The 15,301-nt window shown below is 46.3% G+C and overlaps 1 protein-coding gene across 1 annotated transcript in view; it reads right to left on the reverse strand.

The window, feature by feature from the left end:
• Positions 1–15,301, reverse strand: part of LOC135919125 (uncharacterized) — a 51,178-nt gene that overhangs the window by 15,320 nt on the left and 20,557 nt on the right. Inside the window, exon 2 of the mRNA XM_065452853.2 lies at positions 3,302–3,470. Coding sequence (XP_065308925.1) covers positions 3,302–3,470 — 169 coding nt within the window. The remainder of the gene's footprint in view (positions 1–3,301; positions 3,471–15,301) is intronic.

The raw sequence follows: 15,301 nt of genomic DNA on the forward strand, positions 1-15,301 counted from the left end.
TTCATACCACCGAATCCTCCTGCACGAGTCGCGCTTGCACTATCGATAACGGCCCAGCTAGGCGGCGGCATCCATGGCATAAGTATCACATTCGCTCGAAGAACACAGCATATAGCAAGGTGGACCGTTGCTCGTGAACTTCTCGGACGGTGTTCTAACTACGTGCATGTGACATGTGGGAACCACGCAACATTCGCGGCAACGGGTTGCCTACAGAAAGTACAGCGCCCTGCTAGCTACCAGGCGTCTCACAATGCTGGCCTGGTGAGTAGCGGCAACGGTGACATTGGAGTGGAATACTTCAATGGTACACGAGATGATACGGTCAGGGAACCATCGGCGTTAGTCACCACCCAGTGAAATATTAGATAACGCTAGCTTTACATTTACTGCGAGTTCTGCGCAGCCTTGCGCATTTTCTCACAAGCTTAATAAAAACGCTAGTGCGGTTATGGTGCGCGGGCGAACAATGCTCATGGCAGCAGTGGAAGGCCCAACTCTATCCTTGCTCCACCACGAATCGAACTTCGCTTCGTTCGTTTTTGCAGCCAGACGCACTCCACGTCTCTGCAGACTACTTTCAGCGTGCCGGAGGTGCATATGACGCCGATAGCGGGATACCACAACTTGGAGGTGCCAACGATCCTGGAGCCATGGAGTCTCCTATGTGTCTAGAGGGAAATCTGGCGCGGCCGTCTGTGGGAGTTTCCTGATTGACGCTGTGCCGTCATGGGAATTGGGCCGTCGTGCGATTTTCCGAATTCGCCATCAGTAATACAATCACAAACTCTACGCCTGGGCATCGCATCGACGCAGCGCATAAGCGACGCGACGCCCGGCGCAGACGCAGTTCTCTGGTTGCTTGCGTTATCCATGCGTTCCTCGTCCGCACAAGCTGTCGCCTTGATTCTAATCCGCTTGTAGGTATCGGCTGTAGTCAATGGGCAATGGACGTGAGAAAGCTGCTACTTCGTGGGGTCGATCACATCTCGCGAGTGCCTTCACCTAAAGAGTATGCAGCTTACAACGTGGCATTGACATGACTTTTTTTCGGCTCCTCTGAAGATAGCCCACGTGTGTCCTTTGCTGGACACGTGGATCGAAAATGCAGAAAGCAGTAGCAGGCCGGCCGCGCAAACAAGCACGAGGACCCGTTTACGTCATTTGCAGAGGGACTGGTGTGTCAGTTTCCCACCATGTGCGCAAAATATTACACGGCACAAGGGGAACGCCGAGTCAAAATGAAGATTAAAGGGAGACAGAAGGTACTTGTCCAAAAAACCCGCCTAATCATTTCATGGCAATGCATTGCGGACAATGCGATTGCAACCCTCTTTGTCCGAAAAAAACAACAACAAATATACTTTAGGGACGCAAAGTCAATAGACCAGGTCTTGTCATGGAGGTATATCACATAAAAAAGTATGGCCAAGAATGTCGTAGCGAGGGTTTAATTGCCTTCCATGACAAATAGGTTACATTTCTTGATTGCCCGTAGCGTGATTCATGGCTTGCATGTCGCGTTTTTTTTTATGCGAAGCATATTACTAGAGCTCAACCCAGCTCCTCAGGCGCGGCGGTGTCGCCTTCAACACCACGTGACACCGTGACGTCACGACAGAGGAGAAACGGGGCTCCAACTCGCGCCGCCGCTCGCGGCGTCACCTTCAAGGCTGACCACGTGACACCGTGACGTCACGACAGAGGAGAAACGGGGCTCCAACTCGCGCCGTCGCTCGCGGCGTCGCGGTGGTATATAAGCAGCTGCGCTTGCCTCTGCTAGGCACTCACGAGGTGAGATGCCTCCTGGAGACAGAGCTGCTCGTTGGAATGAGAAGCGAAGGTTGCTGCGTGCTACAGAGACCGTTTCTAGGTGGCTTTGCCACGGCGCAGCGACTACGCGCCCCGCATCGGACGTGGTGAGCGTCGAGCAACGCAGCGTTCGGAGCGACAACGAAATGTGCGCCTGAGCAAGCGCCGCACGCCTGAGCCGACGCCGACGACACCGGCTTTTCTGCGACACGAGCTCCTTAACGCTGTCGCGTTAAAATAAAGGCTAGTATGCTTCGCATCCTGGGCTTAACCTTAGCTAAGCCACAGCCATTTTTTTCATCAGTCTTTTCGCTTTGATCTACTTTACTTTTATTTTATTTTTTGCTCTCCGCATGCATGCGGGATTTAGAGTGTCGTCTAACCACTGCCCTTCCAAAATAAACTTTAGTTGCGAGTCATGGCTTGCCTACTTCCACTGTCCTTTGTCGTTAGCGCTGTTGAATTTCATGTGCACATGTACCAAGTTGCCCAACTAGCTACTCTATTACCGGAGCGTTAGCCTTTGTCCGTACAAGACTCATGCTTTTAGTGGTAGGCAGAACGCACTGCCGTGGATTCTCTACAAAGCCGATTCAGCATAGCGAGACCGTGCGTCCACTTTGGCTTCATCGCGTCTGCAAGCAATGCAACTGCGCGGCTCCACGTTTATGAAAACCTCCAACCCCTATACGCTCGCCGCGCATGCGCCAGATACCGTTAAAGCACGACGACGGTGGCTTCAAAGGTGCGAACTCGTTTAGAGTGTCCCTGCAATTGCTATCGCAACAAAAGAGTTTTCGCAGATGTAAGAAAGTCCAAACAACTAAAAAAATTGCCTTGTGAAGCTCTGCTTTCACAAGGCTGTTCGCGTACCCTCCTGAAGTTGTTGGCACGTATTTTGCCAGTGCCCAAACAAGACGCTGCATTGTAAATGGTCGACTTTGCAAAAGTCACAATGCCGTATGAACTCAGCAGTACCAACCGTATTCGAATTCGTGTACTGCTCACGATTCCCAATCGGCTGAAATGCCACATCTACTGCTCTGTAGTCGATAACTTCTGATGACATCACCTTTGAAACTGGGTGGCGTCAAATATTCGCCTAGCCTACCTTGCGCTAATCAGGCTTTACTGTATCAGTTGCAGTCTAACATCATGCATATGTTTACACCGGCTAGCTCAGTTAAAACTTTGTCTCTCTATTTTGAAGCTCCCTGCCTGTATCTAGCACGGCTCTATATCTTCCCAGCTTCTTTTTTCTACCAGTACTGTAAAGGTGCCACAGTGTTAGTTTTTTTTACCGAGTGTTAGTCTGACATGTACATGAGGTATCTTCCTTATCTGTACCGCTAATTAGTTAGCGCTCCAAATTAGCTTTGAAACCACAGCACCCCTGGTAGATGGAACGTTCCCTACGCTCCTGGCTAGGTGAATAGTAAGCACTGACGCCCGAGTTTTCTGTAGTGAGATTCGGTAGTGAACTACGTACCCTTGCAGTTGCAGGGCATCACCATGCTCATCTGGTTGTCGGTGCCCAAGCAGAACCGACATGTGTACACGGGTTGCTGCTGCTGTTGCTGAGGATGCTGCCACTGGCCCGACGTCGGTTCGCCCCCTCTCTCCGCCGCCTGAGGTAGTTCCATACGCTGGCCACTCATCTGTTACGGACCAAGTTGAGCAAGTTGACATGTAAGAAGTGCTTAAATGGACTAGGAAATGGCTGAAGGCTGGACGAACACCTCATGTCCATGTCAAACTAACACTCCGTAAAAATACTAGAGCTGCGACAACCTTAATGCAACCAAGTTATCGAGTCAGAGATGTTCACTGGACAACGCTCTCTAGTCAAATGTGTTCACTCGATTCACTAAAGCAGGCAACATGCTCTGGTGCAGACACTCTGCCGCGGATCAGGCCGGTATTGCACTATCTTCGGTATCGTCCCATGCATGGGGAATGCTTAACGCCTGCTTCATCTGCGCCGCGGATCGGCTCGGCATTGCACTATCTTCGGTATCGGCCCAGGTATGGGGAGTTTTTTGTTTACGACACGAAAATTTCCTTGAAGGGTAGAGCTATACAGCTTCGCAGTTTGTGCTTCCTCAATTACGTAATCTGTGGCACAATCTCAAGAAGATTGGTGTCCACGCAAGTCTCAAATTCGTATTTGTGGCATGATGCTAGCTAGTTAGTCCTTGGCCAAACTTAACACACGGACACGTCAAGGGAGCGCGGCTAAGCACAAAACCAGTATGTTGCATGTGCGCATCGACTTGTTTGGTTGATAGCATTGACGTGAGGAAGACGGCACATTGGTTAGCCAGGCAGATCGATCAGCAGTAGACTAAGAAAGCACAACAATGGATCCAAGCTCGCTATCTGTGGGAACCTTGCCTCATATTTTAGGTGGCGCACATGTATCCATTACTATCGTCAGCGTCAAACGCCGTTTAATCAACCAAATAAAACAGCGAGAGAAATATCAGGAGCGTTTAAGATGGAACGGTCCTAATATGTAACGAAATATAATTGTGTGAGCAATCTTTTTATTCGTATTACATAAACAAAAATTAAAAAAGGACTTCCGACGTTTCTGTATCAATTCAGATCCATGCTTGATGAAAATTCCTAAGCTGCTTTTCTGTTTCGTGTTCGATTGGACGTCTTGCATGGTTAGCCTTCTCACTTATATGCGTATATCAAAAGAAAGGCATGTCAATAAAGGCACACATTTGCTGTGCAGCCATGTCAGTGCGCTCCTTCTAAGTTCGTCCCGTCTGATAGCGCTATCTTTATATAATCTCTGATCTTGGCCATGTTCCGGTGCTCAAACAAAGAGCATTGCCGTAAAAAGTGCAGTTTTGGTTTCTACAGCGTTTTCGGCGGAAAGCATACCATATGACTATTGTAGAACTACTTGCTGTAATATTGCTCACAAAGACAATACGCGGCCGAGCAATGGAATAAAAATTCTACGCACCTCATTTGCCCTGCCACCTTTCCTGGTGAGTCGACTTCTTCTTCCTTCAAACAACACGTAAATGTCCGCGAGCTCATGACTGCTTCGAAAAAGAAAGGGGATTCTTTATCGACAGGTGTCACTATGACTCTTACACATTCTGAAGGGTTCGCCACAAATGCGCACGAAGGCTGTGGCACATACTGAATGCCCTAACCAAAAAAAAATCAAGTGAATTGAAGGATCCATTGAATGTCGTAAACTACTGCATATTTTTGAGATGCCTTTAAGCCGACATCACAGTATGTCGTAATTTATTGTTTGATTTGGTTATGAGAGGTATAAAGTAAAAGGAGATGCACACATTTACTTGAGTTTCACGATTTATTTATTTCTTGTCTTAAATTTTTATAGCCGGAAAAGAAGTTGAGAAACTACGCCTTCCTTTCTTTCTTTCTTTCTTTCTTTCTTTCTTTCTTTCTTAGAATATAAACATACAATTACATATTTTGTCAGCCCGCCTAAGCAACGATGTTCTTGAGCGGGACTGGGCAGTGCTCTAGCCCGAATGACACAGTCTTGTGCTCTAAGAACAGAGCAAACAATAGCAAGAAAAAAATTAAAAGTACAATAGCAAAATTAAGTTTCCTATATGTGCCACAAACAGTAACATGTAGTTCGCGAAAGCATCGATGTTTTTATGCGAACCACTGTGCATTTGCCTTCAACAAGGCATAATTTATGTACACAATTTGAATCCCTCCCGTCCATTCCGTCTCCTTTCCATAACTCGGCTAATTTCTAGTATTTGTCCCTGCACGAGCAATAGTTTAAGCAAACGCACATTACAGCAGCAAAATATCTGTACAGCACAACCCTCTGTTTTATCATATACAGTTGTCAATGCTTAGGAAGAGTAGCAGTCGTCAATCACTATTAGAAAGCAAAAAGAACGTAATACACATAGAAAGAACACAACACCCTAGTCTCTTTTATACAATTGTTAGTGAAAGTTCATCAGAAAAAGTCCTGCCACATGGTTTTCTTCTGCTTTTCCCTGCCACTTGTCAGAACCGTGTAGCGTACGAGACCTTTTATTTTCCTGAATGACGATACTATCGGAATTTGTACTTTATTAAAGTATAATGAGACATATAAAATGATCTCGTTCTTTTACCATACTTCGTGAACGTTTTAGCCCGAACGAATGTCTCAGTCTTGCTCAGATCACGAGTTTTTACGTTTTTTTGTGTTAAAGGATTCATCAAAGTAATGCTTCGTAAATACCGCGGAGAGAAAAAGTTGTTTAACATCAAATATAGCATGTTCTGCCATCAGCCACTGTGGCCGATGGAGTTGCTGTTTGTTCCGTATGGTATGTTATTCGTTATTTTTTATATTATTCTATTTAACACGTTTAGCCTATATGGCGATGCAAGACCGTGGATCGTAATGCGATACCGTAATACGGTATCACCTATAGCTTTATATGTGAAATTTCTTAACCGAACGTCACATACTGATCTGCTTTTGTACATGACTACACATACTGCTCGGAGTCTTTTAGCTACATGCTGTATGTGATGAACAAATGAGAAATGTTCACCGAAATTAACACCAAGGTACCTTATTTTTGTGGCATACTGCATACTTTGGCAAGAGCATCAATTGCAGCGTTCACTATGCAAGTAAAGATGTTCAGTTAACTGCACTTTTTTGTACGGGCTGTGAAAGCAGATTAACTGTGTTCTTGCTTCGTTGACAAATATATAGTTGTTCTCAAACCATGCCATTATTTTATATATATCGTCCTGTAACAAAGTAATGCATTCATTAAAAATTTCATGGGCTGATATTAACGCAATATCATCCGCAGATTGGTATAGCTTTGAGTGCAGCGCTAGATGGGCTAAATCGTTCACATACAAATTAAAAAGCAACGGGCCTAGCACGGATCTTTGCGGGACTCCATGCTTCGTGTCTATTAACTCGATGTCTATATTTTGAATTCGAACGACCTGATATCGATTTTTGAAGCAGTCTTTATAAACCTCTATGAAAGGCCCGCGGAATCCTATTTGAGCTAATATTCCAACGAGTATCTCGTGTTCTAACCTGTCGAAAGCTTTTTTTCGGATCTAAAAAAAATCTAATTAATATCTTAGTTTATATCTATTTCACTGTTAAGTACGTCTGCGAAGTCTTCTAGCAGTGTGATTGTGCTTCTCTTGCAACGAAACCCATACTGTGAATGAGACAACAGATGAGACTTTTCGCAAAAGGAAACCATTTTCTTGTGCATAAGCTTTTCTAGAACATAGGACAATGCGGGCAAGATTTCTATAGGTCTATAGTTTTCACACTGTTGCCTTTGACTGTTTTTGTAAATTAGTCTACTTAAAGCTATTTTCATTGTGTTGGGAATCTGACCCGTCCTAAATACTTCTGAGTAAATATATAGCAGCAAACTCTTCAAAGAAGCAAAGTTGAAAAATGTCTCACGAAATCGAATCCCATCATATCCTGGCATTCCAGTAATGGAAAATGTCCTTATTACATCCCAACCATCGAGATCAGTTACCTCACCAAATATGCAAATATTCTTCTACTAGATTTGACTCTGCTTAATTTGCCATCTTTGGGTACAACGACACTTGCGCACAGTGAAAGGGAATGCTTGTTCTGCCATCCAGGACTTTTGTTGAGGTTCAGTGCATGTTAATTAGCAAATTGGAATCAAATGTTTTGTTATTTCTTGCTGCTCAATTTTGGCAATTTTAATTATTTGTGGACTTCCTTTTCCTTCATTTTCAATACTGATGTTATTGCATCTCTACTTATTTGGCCTCTAACCTGCATATTCTGAGGTTTCGTTTTACGTTTTGCATTTCTTCTCTTTCTAATTTTATCTCGAGCTAACTACTCATTGGCAAATCCTTAAGGGCGGGTACAGGTCACTGTGACACAAGCGTCTAGATCAGCACATATACGTGTGGTCCACCTAACTTTAGTATGTTCGTAGTGCTTAGGTCTGTGTCTATCCATTGCCCAAGCATTAGTTCTTTTGGAGCTTGTACGTTCCGTGCGACTTCGTCAGTAATTAGCGGTGTAACTCGTAATAGCTTAAGGGTAGAAGTAGATACGAGGACAAGCACTTACAGCCAGCTGAAATTTTGCTTGGAAAAAGAGATTATATAGTGACAAAAGTGACGGAAATGTGGGATCAGGGGCGCTATAACGTAAGACTATTCCAATATGTTTGTATTCCAATCTCCTGACGTCAAATTTGCATAACTGCTGACGCCAGCATCAGGCGGTGAGTGGCAGCGTTGTCTGAACAGGCTAGTCGAACCCTGTCCTCATTTAAAGGAAGTCGCTTTTGTTTGATCTCAAAACGAATAACGTTGTCTACACTGAGCGCTTTTTCTTTCTTTGCACACTCGCTATTTCAAACATCTTGTGCTAGATGTAAATACTACGTGGTCCGAAATGATGTTTCATGCTCTTTTAATTTTGCATTTAAACTTCGCCAATTTTGTCCAATTCAAGATCGAGTAATTGTTATTGGAGTGGAGTAGACTACCCTCTCCTTACAGGGCAGGCTGGGCTATCTACATTTGACACCCGACCATTTCTTTCTATGTTAGTTTCTTCCACTTTTTTTTTCTTTTTGCAGTGAGCGGCAAATAATAGCTAGGTTTCTGGGTGCATAAAATGCTACGTCAACCACATATCTTCAAGATACATTCGTAAGCCTGGAGATATGCGACGGATGTAAGAAAAGAATCATTGCCCTTTTTGTTACACGCAATAGCGCTTCCTTGGCCACAGAAGCGTTGCCCTTCACCTACTGAAGTAATTTGTTAATACAGCTACAGATTTGCGTGTTGCGGCATCCCCTATATCTAAACCTTTCAACTTGATTTGAAAAAATTTAGTAACGAGCCTAGACGTATGGTCCTGATAGGATTGATCGCGCGCGAGGCGTGATAATGCCATTTCATGTTTGGGCCATGCTTTTCGAGCTCCACGAGATAACAAAGTACTACAAGCCAAAAAGGCGAATCTACCCGCCTCCAAATGCAAGCCTCGATCCTGCGTCGAATCCAAACTAAGTCGTTCCCCAGCCCACATTGGCTGGCCATAATTAGCAACGGGCAATGGAACCCAATATGTCAAAACTGCACACATCAAACATTGGCTACCCGAAATAACATCCTTGGGGGTGCGAGGGCTTACACCCTCCCAGGTCACTCCTGCCAGCTCCCTCACAACAGACGTGAGAGGAGGCGCTCAGAACGCCGGATCAAAAACTACAAAAAGCCCTCATTGCCTAGGCCCAAAGGGGCCATCCTAGGACTCGGGCCTGCCAGATCATAACTGAGCAGAATCTCAATAAAGTTGTTACCACCGCTTAGTTTTGGTATCGAAGTGCCAGAAAGGGATGGCTTCTCAACAAAAGTCTTAACAACAGATGGCGCTTCTAAAGCAGCACACTGAGAGCTGCCCACTACTTAAGAGGAACAAACGAAATCAGGGAAGAAACAATTTATGATAACTCAAAGGGAAGCTCATTACTTTTCAAAGCAAGATCACGATGCCTTAGAACACGCACATTGAAAGCGAGGTATAAGGAGGAAAAAGAATCACGTGCTTTTTGCGCTAAAGCTAGGCGAAACGATGGAGCATGTTTTATTAGAATGTGAAGACGTCTGCCCAGCAGTCGATTTAGGCACCACTGGCCTCCTTGAAGCCCTTGGGTTGAGCGAGAGCAGTGGGAAAGTAAACATGTCCGCAATAGAAATAAGTAAGAGGAGATCGGAAAATTGGTGAAAGAAGTGTAAGGAAACGACAAGAAATGGCGGCGTACAAAAAGTTCGCAATAGGGGGTCAGGAATTTTAGTTATGAGAAATCATCGTGGTTCTTTTTTGGGTTTTTTTTTACCTCGGTGAGATATTGGGCAGTATATTAGCATGAGCTTGGTGGCGCAATCCACCGCCCGTTCCAAAGGGGACTCTCGTAACATCCATCCATCCATCCATCCATCCCTCCGTCCGTCCGTCCGTCCGTCCGTCCGTCCGTCCGTCCCTCCGTCCGCCCGTCCGTGTGCGAAGTGTGCGAAACGTGTGCGAAGTGCAGCGTAGCTTTGTGCCCGGGAAAGGAGAATATTCAAGTCACCGAAAATGTTGGTAGCAGTCACGTGGTAGCACAAACTACTCAAGAGCCTGGCAACCGCGCTAGTTGGGCGTGGGGTAGTTGAAGATGAGAAAGAAACTTGGTTGCCGGCATCTGCCTGGGTTTGGTCTTTCCACCGAAAAGCTGCTAAGTGGAAAACGTTGAAGGACCCAGTCGACTTACTTCCCCGTTGACATCCGAATGGACTCGCCTTTTTGCAGTATGGCCATAGTGTGTGTGTACGCGTCAAACCGATCTGGCAGCATGAGACCGCCACATGAGGTGGCTTCGGTGATGTGAATAGTGCCCCTTTTCATGTACGAAGCCGCGCTGCCCTTAGCGAGTGTTCTTAACTGGTCGCATTTGACGGTAACGTACCCTTCAGTGATCAAGACTGCATGATGTAGTTACTCGGTCGACAGCCGTCAAGTTAAGAAATAAAAAGCAAGATATAAATGTTCTGCCTGTTCTGAAACTTCTCAATGTTCAGTCGTGCAGGAAATGTGCGTGATTGCTTTATCCATAATCGTGTTGGATTATAAGAAGTCATTTATAGCTCATTTTGCGACTCGGCGTAAGACACACAAATCTTATTTTTCCTTCAATACCCCCTCCATTTAGCATTGCTTTCTTTTTTCAGAAAGTCGAGACAACGCCAACACAGAAAAGGCTAACTCGTCCAGTAAGATATACGCGAATGTGATGAGCTCCTGTTTTGGCAAGACACTGCACTAATTTGAAATCGCGGTCCTGCATTGAACCTGTTTGTCAATACAGCAACAGCGGCACCCGCCACCATCACGTCACGTTAGAAAAGTCTGGAAGTATTACTATAGACTAGAGTGCTTCATTTAAAAAAGAAAAGAAACGAAAATATGCGAAGCATTTCTATGACTACATCGACAGAGCTTCTGGAAACTTTGACAGTAGAATCATTTCAAAGCTCATTTACACCTATTTTTACTTGAACTATACATTTAAAGAACATCAGCATATCTTTGGTTTTTCGTGAATTTCAACTTCTGCGGGTTCACTTTGGACTTCACTTTCTTCCCGCGTTGCCGGCAACGACCGCTCGCCTTTTAGCTCAGTGATGAACGTCGTGCATCAGGTCCACCTTTTCGCCCATAAAACACTTCGGTCATTGTCCTGTCTGAACGTGTTCCATAACGCAGGCACGTAGCTGGATCAAGCGTTTGGTCAGACCATCGTATACAACACTCGACACAAGAAAGGCTACCTTCCTTGCCCACTTTCGTGGCCTTTCTACGTGCAGTTTCGTAAAATCTGCAGCATTACCGATATCCCACAGCTGCTGGCGCAGCCCTGCCATAGTGACGTACAAATCACAAGCTCTCTGTAACGCGAATGTTTCTTGGAGCCCACGCTGCTGTGGGACCATCCTCGAAAGCGTATTAGCCGTAGAACCGCATAGTACGCGTTTATTCAAGTGATACTCGGTAATCTTCATGATGAACCAACTCAAGCGACGAATCCCAACCAACGATGGGTACGAATACGCTGCCTTTTCTAGCAGCGACAGCGGCAGCGGCTGTCAGATCGACCCTAATCAAAGCGAAGAATGGATGTACCATCAGGGCGCGCCAGGCGAGCACTATTCCTCGTCGGGATATCACAGTAACGCAAAGCGGCCGTGCCCCAGCCGAGCTGACGGGATGGCTGTCATCGAGGGCATGACGGCAAGCTGCTACAACAACGCCCCAACTGGCGCCGCTGAGAAAACGACCGGTGTCGAAAGCGCACCGGGAACGACTGCGCACGACTCCCGACTGGAAGCGAATGTCGCCTGTTTTTCCGCAGACGGCTCAGCTGGCAGCGAACCCAGGACGTGGATCCCGCCGGGGGAACTCCGGAACTCTGCGAGCCCGCGAGACGCGGTGGCACCCATCCGCTCCGCTAGAAGTGTCTTGCAACCTTGGATTCCTTTCCTGATAACGTTGGAAGACGAGAGCATCACGGCCTGGGACCTGGATCCCAAGGCTGTCGAAGAGGCCGTTCGCAGCGTCGGCGGCGACGAGGGCATCATCACGGTCAAGATCACGGCCACCGGCTGCTTCGTCGTGCACGTCCGCGACAGCGCGACGGGCCTCAAGCTGCAGCGCATGAAGAGCCTGCTCGGCGCCGCCGTCGACGTGCGCCTGTCCACGTGGTACACGCGCAACATGGCCAAGATCCGGTCCGTGCCGCTCTTCGTGACCGACGGCGAGATGCTGGACGCGCTGGAACCGCTGGGCGTGATGTCGGCACGGCGCGCCGTCTCGTACACGCGTCTCGACAACGGCAATTGCCTCGAGTTTCCCAAGAGCACGGTCATCCTGGTCTTCGCGCCAGAAATCACGGAGCTGCCCGCCACCGTCCCCATCGACGGGGAACGCTACCCGGTGGAGGCCTGTCGGCGAACGCCGATGCAGTGCATGAACTGCTTCGGATTCGGCCACCAGGCGCGACGCTGCCTGTCAGCGCCGCGGTGCAAGCTGTGCGCGGGATACCACCACCACCACAAGTGCCGCTACCTGGAGGGATACGTGTGCGTCAACTGCGGTGGCGGCCACGCGGCCACCTACTCGTTCTGTCCCGCCAAGGAGAGCGCGACTGCCGAATTCCGCAGCCTTCACATGAAATAAAGAACCGTCACTTTTTACCGTAGCGGTGTCTGTGATTCTTTACATATGTGTTCGAACATTCGGCTTTGAACTTGTACGCTTAAATTCATTGAAGATTAGTGACATCTTTGCAACAGTAGCACCGGTCTTTCATTCTGAAGTGAACCTGTAACCCTAGGTCTCGTAAATATATATATATATATATATATATATATATATATATATATATATATATATATATATACATTGAAGTAGACGCGCGTATGAAGCGGTTTATTGACGTTTCGGCCGGGGTCCGGCCTTCATCCTGTTTCTGATGAAGGCCGGACCCCGGCCGAAACGTCAATAAACCGCTTCATACGCGCGTCTACTTCACTGTGAATATTTACCCGGACCCAGAACTGCTTTTTTTCTGGTATATATACATATATATATATATATATATATATATATATATATATATATATATATATATATATATATATATATATATATATATATATATATATATATACACATATATATATATATATATATATGTGTGTGTATATATATAAATATATATATATATATGTGTGTGTGTGTGTGTGTGTGTGTGTGTGTGTGTGTGTTGTATGTGTTCAAAGAACCCCTACTACTCGTTCCTGTGGTCACTACGGTAAATTCGAATTTACGGACGCCTAACGAAAGTATGCCGCGCTGTCCTAACAGCTATTGCATCAGCATACGGGCACAGCTTCACAGCGTATACGAAAGCAAAAAAAATGTTTACTGTGCTTTACATTCGCATTAAAAAAAACAGCCAGGGGCATCAAAATAGATCCACGGACCTCAGTCTATGACTTGTCTTAGAGAGTTACTGGGATGCTTGAGGACGCCAATTCCAGGCCTTTTCGTTGGCATTATTGTCGTGTCGTGCAGATTAGCGGTAACAGGATCGACGTCGGTCAGTATTGCAATACTCGTCCCCAACTCAAGCAATAACGCCTAATATGGCGTCAGAAAAGAGTGAAGGTATTGCTTATGTGGGCTTGTGTGAATCTATTGTTGAACTTTATTCTTCTTTTGTTACTATATGGCGATGTCGAGCTTAATCCTGGCCCTCTCAATGATGCAGCAATGAGGGTTTTCTATACAAACTGGTCAGGCAACAATCATGACCAAGCGAGATACTATCCATAACAGGTTAGCCAAACACGAGTAAACAGTAGACTTGATGTAACCGAGCAACGGGCTGTAACGGTAAATAAACTAGTGTCGGAACAAGGAAATGCAAAAATAGACAGTTTGAGGGCCCTATAACGTAAAACTACTCCAATATGTTTTTATTCCAATCGCATGACGTCAAATTTGCGTAACCGCCGGCGCAAGCATCGGGCGGTCACGTGCACGCTTGTCTGAACAGACCAATGAAGCGCTCTCCTCGTTCATAGGAGGTCACTTTTGTTTGCTCGAAAAACGAATAACATTGCCTACACTGAGCGGCTTGTCTTATCCAATTGGCTAACAAGGTGCGAAGAGCACGCTCAAGTGGAGGGGGATTCGATGGGGCCGAGCCACTGCACTGAAAACGATAACCGGATCAAGAGGGTGGTGCCGGCGTCTGTGATTGGTCCGCTTTTCCTTACTTGGCTTGCGGTGGCTGGTCGAAAATCGCGGCGGCATGCAACGGAAGCTTAAGAATGACGCTGAAGCGGATGCTCAGCAAAGAAAAGTTGGCAGAACGAGGTCATAAGCGTGCCGAATGTGCTCGAAAACATTACACGGCCACGCAAAAAGTTTTATTATATGCAAATAAATCCATGCTCTCAGGAAGGTGCGCCTTCCATGGAACAGACGACTTAAATCATTCTGAGACGTGGATTCAATCAGAAGACTTGGTTAAAAGTATTTTCACAGCTAACTTGGGGATCGAACTAAAGTCAATACAAAGAGCACACCGTGTGAATCATTAGAGTGATAAGTTCGAACGGCCAGTTTTAGAAAAAAATTCATATAAAAAGAAACAGGACGTTCTGTCAACTAAATGCTAATACGTTCAAGGGATCACCCTACAATGTGGTTTAGGATTATTCATGCGACACTCAATACATACGGAAGCGCCTGTGGGAATACGCAACAGTAAAAAAAAATCGGAGAGCAATAACAAGGTAAAGCTAAACTTCGACAAATTCGTGATCACCGGAAGAACTTTCATGTGGGACATAGAAAAAGAGCAATTCGTTCCATTCAGGAAACAATGATGCAATGGATGTTATGATGACGCTGCCTAAAAGGGCGAACACAGCGACGGTGCTGCACAGCGCCGGTAATTGCATTGCCGAGGCACTACGCCACTTGACTATTTCGATCGTCAGCATCGCTTGAGAAATACGGGTCTCATACTACCAGAGTTCACCGAGACCAAACACCACTACTACTGTACGACTTTTCACCAACAAATACTGAACCCACTGCGGAGATATCACACGACCAGCGGTCAGCGTAGGCCGTAGATTCCACGCGCCACATGCCGCCATCATCGCGCCTTCTCAAAAGTCCCTAAACGATCCTGTCCCTAGGCACCTAGGATCAGGTCACGTGAGGGATTTTTGTACGACATTTAGACGCACGCCCTCTGCGGAGAGGCGTCGCAGCTGCGCTCGCTCGAGCCTGGCCGCTGTGTTCCACGTGACTAAGCGAGAGTTTAACGGCTGCTTCGCCGGCGCTTGGTCGGCCAGTGTCGCCATG

Source organism: Dermacentor albipictus, chromosome 9, assembly GCF_038994185.2.
Source record: "Dermacentor albipictus isolate Rhodes 1998 colony chromosome 9, USDA_Dalb.pri_finalv2, whole genome shotgun sequence".
NCBI lineage: Eukaryota > Metazoa > Arthropoda > Arachnida > Ixodida > Ixodidae > Dermacentor > Dermacentor albipictus.